Source organism: Oncorhynchus mykiss, chromosome 20, assembly GCF_013265735.2.
Source record: "Oncorhynchus mykiss isolate Arlee chromosome 20, USDA_OmykA_1.1, whole genome shotgun sequence".
NCBI lineage: Eukaryota > Metazoa > Chordata > Actinopteri > Salmoniformes > Salmonidae > Oncorhynchus > Oncorhynchus mykiss.
Window position 1 is genome coordinate 39,794,014 of NC_048584.1, and position 6,765 is coordinate 39,800,778.

General features: G+C 42.0%; 1 protein-coding gene across 1 annotated transcript; it reads right to left on the reverse strand.

Annotated features, from left to right (window-relative positions):
- Positions 1 to 2,989: 2,989 nt before the first annotated feature.
- LOC110499470 (zinc finger protein 503) lies at positions 2,990 to 6,133 on the reverse strand. Its single transcript, XM_021576607.2, has 2 exons — positions 5,548 to 6,133; positions 2,990 to 5,178 (listed from the first exon to the last, which is right to left on the reverse strand). Exons 1-2 carry the CDS (start codon positions 5,800 to 5,802, stop codon positions 3,754 to 3,756), a joined length of 1,680 nt encoding a protein of 559 aa, XP_021432282.2. The 5' UTR covers positions 5,803 to 6,133; the 3' UTR covers positions 2,990 to 3,753.
- Between the last annotated feature and the right edge of the window lie 632 nt (positions 6,134 to 6,765).

Consider the following 6,765-nt stretch of genomic DNA (forward strand, 5'->3'; position numbering starts at 1 on the left):
TTACTCTGGGATGGGTAATGACAGAATAGCTGTGATTTACTCTGGGATGGGTAATGACAGAATAGCTGTGATTTACTCTGGGATGGGTTATGACAGAATAGCTGTGATTTACTCTGGGATGGGTAATGACAGAATAGCTGTGATTTACTCTGGGATGGGTTATGACAGAATAGCTGTGATTTACTCTGGGATGGGTAATGACAGAATAGCTGTGATTTACTCTGGGATGGGTAATGACAGAATAGCTGTGATTTACTCTGGGATGGGTAATGACAGAATAGCTGTGATTTACTCTGGGATGGGTAATGACAGAATAGCTGTGATTTACTCTGGGATGGGTAATGACAGAATAGCTGTGATTTACTCTGGGATGGGTAATGACAGAATAGCTGTGATTTACTCTGGGATGGGTAATGACAGAATAGCTGTGATTTACTCTGGGATGGGTTATGACAGAATAGCTGTGATTTACTCTGGGATGGGTAATGACAGAATAGCTGTGATTTACTCTGGGATGGGTTATGACAGAATAGCTGTGATTTACTCTGGGATGGGTAATGACAGAATAGCTGTGATTTACTCTGGGATGGGTAATGACAGAATAGCTGTGATTTACTCTGGGATGGGTAATGACAGAATAGCTGTGATTTACTCTGGGATGGGTAATGACAGAATAGCTGTGATTTACTCTGGGATGGGTAATGACAGAATAGCTGTGATTTACTCTGGGATGGGTAATGACAGAATAGCTGTGATTTACTCTGGGATGGGTTATGACAGAATAGCTGTGATTTACTCTGGGATGGGTTATGACAGAATAGCTGTGATTTACTCTGGGATGGGTAATGACAGAATAGCTGTGATTTACTCTGGGATGGGTAATGACAGAATAGCTGTGATTCACTCTGGGATGGGTTATGACAGAATAGCTGTGATTTACTCTGGGATGGGTAATGACAGAATAGCTGTGATTTACTCTGGGATGGGTAATGACAGAATAGCTGTGATTTACTCTGGGATGGGTAATGACAGAATAGCTGTGATTTACTCTGGGATGGGTAATGACAGAATAGCTGTGATTTACTCTGGGATGGGTTATGACAGAATAGCTGTGATTTACTCTGGGATGGGTTATGACAGAATAGCTGTGATTTACTCTGGGATGGGTTATGACAGAATAGCTGTGATTTACTCTGGGATGGGTAATGTGTTAGGCCTTGCTTGAATCCATGCTATCTACTTCATACTGTTTCATTCTACTTCATACTGCTTCAATACTGCAATCACAAAAATTGTGTAAATGTCTCACACCGGGGGTCATCATAAATCATTGTTTAGCACAATTAGCCAATTATTTATTTGTTCACAAAATAAGGTGTGATCTCATAATTTAACCTGGAGGATTAAAAGTATTCTTCTGAGAAATCATTTGACAATGTTTAAATGAATTAATCCATTAATCCAGCGTTATATTGACATACATCCTTTTGATGTGGAAAACGCACGCACACACACACACATACGCACACACAGTCATTATTAATTGCGGTTGTAATGTTGTCCTAATACATCACATAGCGGGAATAGGTGTGCAGCCTAGTTACCCGATGTGTGCATGCATATAGGCCTACTGTGCGTAAAGACGCGTCAGCAGCGGCGCGGTCCCTTTTCTTCAGGAGTAGGATGGAGGTGTTTTCATTTTCCAGATTGTAGAATCATAAAACAAGTGAAACCCCTTCCTTAGTAGATTATGTAATAACAATCCCCTCAAAACAGCAATAGGCCTACACTTGATGTGCCTTCTCGACGGTAGTGACCTATAAGTACTTTCAGACAGCTATAGATAATTTCGCCCGCATGTTGGTTTCTTGGTTGAGTGCCTCGGATATTGATCTGTGCAAGGATTGTATCGAAAATATATGCGTACTTATGGAGTGGTCTATCTGATTTAAGATATTGTGTTCGCCATAATTTGATTGACATTCAGTAACTGTAGTTTGACGATATAAACGTGTGCTGGTTTATCCTATATGGTAGGCTATGGAGCAATGGAGTCTGAAAAACATATTCCAGAACGCGTCGTTTTTCATTAGACAAGTTGATAAAGAAAAACATTTCAACGCAATGGATTTACAACCCCACAATCTAAAACATAACGCCATAACCTAAAATAGAACAGCAATTTTTTCGTAGAATAAAGAGTTCTGACTTTAGGATATATGATGTGGCCCATAGGGCGGCGCGCAATTGGCCCAGCGTCGCCCGGGTTAAGGTATGCCCGGTGTAGGCCATCATTGTAAATAAGAATTTGTTCTTAACATACTTGCCTAGTTATGAAGGTTAAATAAAAATCAAATAAATAAATAGATCATATAGCCAATATTGCACCCTGTACACAGTATAGCCTGAACTAAATATTTACCCTAACACAAATAATAGGCATAATTGTTTTTAGAGCAAATGTATAAAATATCTAATCCCACTTTTCCTTTATGAAAAACTCTCTGCCCAGACAAATAAGCCAATGTCCAAAAGTAATCCTGCGAGACGAAAACAAGACCCCAAAACATTAATTTATGTTCTTTGGGATGTTACTTTTTAAGATTGATTGTTCTTTCACAACGTGCTGCTGAAATTGCATATTTTTAAGGACAACTCTACACGCGGCTAACTTCCTTATTCGGATTTTATCTGACTGAGACCATCATTCGTTTAAAGGTGTAGGCTAAATATAATTTGTAAAAAAAATTATGCTACATTTTATAATGGCATGTTGAAATGAATATCGGTGAAAGATTATTAGGCTACTGCCTAAATTACTGCAACAACAAACAAAACATTTACTCTATTGCACATTGAGTGGCGAAATGCATTTGTGGCAGACAGACAGTAGTTTAGGCTGCATTTTGGTTTCATTATTTTAAAGGTTGAACAAAATATATTTTGCAGTCTTAAAGGTATGACATGTGAATAAAATGTGATTCGAATAAAATGTTACTAAAATGAAGTTTATGTGGCACAGACTTAAAATGGAAATAGGCTTACACACATATTAAATGCAATTCCACAAATTAAATTGCATCGATTTTTTTTTTTTTTAAACAGACCAATTATGCTCATGTCCCACATACTCAAGTGTTTATCATTAAGTCATTTTTAGGTCGAATTATTTATTCCATAAACAACCTACCAGGTTCATAAACCTGATTTAGCTTGTGGAATGAATAATGTAATTTATGAAGAAATATGAGAGAGCCCAATTTACCAGAAAAATGATTTAAACATGTCATTCTAAGGCATAGCCTAACGTGGAAAAGTGATTTGCAATGTGCGGTATAGGCCCAACAGACACAGAAATAGGCAACCGCTTTTCCGATGAAAAACACAATGAAAAAAATAACGAATAGGCTGCAGACTTTTGTATGTAGGAAACATAAAAGTCAAAAAATTAGCATTTCAAAAAACAACATGTACATACTGACTTGTAATGTCAATGTAACATCAAAATGGCGTCATCAAATAAAGCCTACATCTTAACTGTAAAAAAAACAACAAAAATAATGCACCTTGAGCTTCTTACCAATTATATTATAATTACTTTATTTTTGTCACGCTTGTAGCTATCGCAAATAAATACATTGAGCCCACGGATCCTGTCCTGCATGAAATACATCCCAAATAATGTCATTTAGGCGTAGAATCTCCTTTATAAATGTATAGTTCTTGTCCGTATGTCGGTCTGTCCTGCATCTTCTACTGGTATCCTAATGCCGATGCCGTGGTGAGCCTCTGTCCATACAAGGCATAGGGAGAGTAATATGAACCTGTTGCAGCGGGCATCTGAATCGATGCGCCGGGTGGCAGGGGGCTCTTTGAATAGGGGTGATAGCGCGTGCTCAGTCCCAGAGGGTGATGCGGGCTCCTGAGTGTGAGCGTTCCAGGGCTTCCCGGCGCCCCGTTCGGGGGCATGTGCATATGGCAAGCCATGGCGGCCGCGGCAGCGTTGGCTAGCGAAGATGAACCCGGGTACCCTGATATCAACTTCTCCGTCCCCGCAAATGCAGTGTGAGTCCTTAGGTGGTTGAGAAGCTCTTCTGAGGAAGAAAAACGCTTGTCACAAGGTCCGTTAGCCGACACCCAATTACAGACGTGTGGCAGAGGGTCATTTGGGAGCATGAAGCCATAGGGGTATAACGGGTGTCCAGCAAAAGATGGCGGCGAGGAATGCACGCTATGCAAAGGGTGAGTTGGGTACATGAGAGGGTATCCTGACTTCAAAGCCGAGGATTCATGGCACTGCGAGGCACCGGAGGCACCGGATAAGTGGCTCGGGCAGTGGTAACTCAGGCAGTACGGGTCTCTGCACAGGCTAGCAGACATTAGAGACGGAGGAGAAGACCTGGACAAGGGGCTCCCAGCCTTACTGCACTGAAGTTGGCTGGCAAACTGAGCGCTTAGTAGTTGACTGCTAGATTTCGTCGGGTCTAAAGTCATTCCATGAGGGAGAAAGTGTTGGGGATAGCCTGCATACGCACCTGCTAAACTTCCAGGGTAGGTCATGCCGGAATGCGGTAGGGGAAAAACACTGTGACCAGGTTTGTAGGGGGAGACGGGCGCTACGAGTCCTCCTGAACCCAGAACAGATGATGACGAGGAGACAGATGTGAGTGAGTCTGATGTGATAGCCTTTGAACCAGAAGTGTTCTCCTGGCGTTGGTTAACCTCACCATTAACCCCACATATCCGGCTGTGACCGCTGCTGCTCTCCGTTGTACTGTTTTTATTGCTATCAAATTCCTTCTTCTTTTCCTCTGTGTCTCCCTGCTTACCATCTGACGGCAGCGGAGACACAGAGTGGCAGGAGCTGGGGCTGCCTGTCCTGGGGGTGAACGGCTGGCAGGTGGCGCTAGGCACTCGGAAACTAGCTTTATCTCCACTCAGACTGCCGCTGCCGAATGAGGAGTCCTTGTTCTTCTCCGATGATTTGGAGTAGGGTTTGAAGCTTGATTTGTCTTCATTTCCAATGTCACTCATTTTTAGTGGTCCGGGTTTGGTCTCTTTGTCACTAGATCCATTTGAGGTTACGGATGAGATTTTGGAAGAGGACGAAGGATCTGGTTTACCGATTTGAGAGCAGGTCTGTGCTAAGAGAGCCAACGGACTTTTCTTGGCATCCAGCTGCGAAATAAGAGAAAATAATACTTATTATTAATGTTTTCACTCTATTGTTTTTTTTTATGGGGTGTTTAACTAATTTGTTCCTGTTATATATGGAGTATTTTATGGGCGGTTGGAGAACACCACTAAATTACGCACAAGTTTATCGCATTGCGCATAGCACTTTAGCCATATATTAACACCTTATACATTAATCTACAGTTAATTTTACAATTACAATATGATAATAAACTGATATAGGTACAAGACAAATGGCCTAATACAAATGGCCTAAAACATATGAAGATTAATTTGTAACTGCCAAAATCACACTTTTGCTATCCTTATTTTATCACGTCCCCCGTAGCCCGTAGCCTATGTGGTGCTTACCTCGATGGGACTGATAGGGGTTGATGGCAAAGGTTGAAGGTACTCCGGGTGCAAAATATGACCTCCCCGTGCAGTAAGCATTTTCAAAATCTTTATGGGTATACGATTAGCCTGCCTTAAAGGGTCTGAGGGAGAGACGAGATGAAGAAATGGCTTGTTGATTGTCGTTGCGCCCTTCTCCCCTGAAGAACTGCGCTCCCACACCGGATTCACGACACTATTTCTCAGAACAGACAATGCAGGCGATGTGATCATGACCTAATTCTCATTGAAATGGGAGAAAAATACATTTGATGTTCACGAAGAGACAAAAAAAACCCGCATCAAAGTAACATGTTGTTCTATAGCACCGTAGTTCGAAATTAAAAACAATTAATAGTTCAACTTCGTCTAATCCTTATTAGAGGAGGAGAAGATCAGAACATATCCCGTTCATATCGCAGCAGGAGTGTGCGGCTGCATCCTTCCTCAGTGTCGCTGTGTGTGTCAGTGGCAGGAGCACGTCGGTGCGTTTGCTCTCTACGTTGGATGCAGTAGAAAAACTCTTCTCCCTTCAGCAGCATCTGAATTTGCCTCGAGATTAAAGCCTTTACCGCCTTCCAATCAAATGAGCCCCTGAGGTGATTGGAGGGTCAAGGGAATGTGACGTCGCCTCCTCAAACGGGCGTATTATTTATCCTGGGGATATCCTGGGAATTACTTAAACCATGTCCATTGACATAAATAGTCTATTCGTTTTATGGGAAGTGTTGTTGTTTTAAACATGTTATGCATGTAGAATAAATGTAAAATCAACAGTATGTACATACCCCAAACAGAAGCCATGGATTACATGCAACATCCGGACTCCAACCCAGATGCTTATAAGAAATCCCGCTATGCCCTCCGACGAACCATCTAACAGGCAAAGCGTCAATACAGGACTAAGATTGAGTCCTACAACACCGGCTCCAACGCTAGTTGGATGTTGCAGGGCTTGCAAACTATTATGGACTACAAAGGGAAGCACAGCCATGAGCTGCCCAGTGACACAAGCCCACCAGATAAGCTAAATTACTTTTATGCTCACTTTGAGGCAAGCAACACTGAAGCATGCATGAAAGCACCAACTGTTCTGGACGACTGTGTGATCATGCTCTCCGTAGCCGATGTGAGTAAGACCTTTAAACAGGTCAACATTCACAAGGCCTACCGCTGAGCCATTGTTGCTCCTAAATG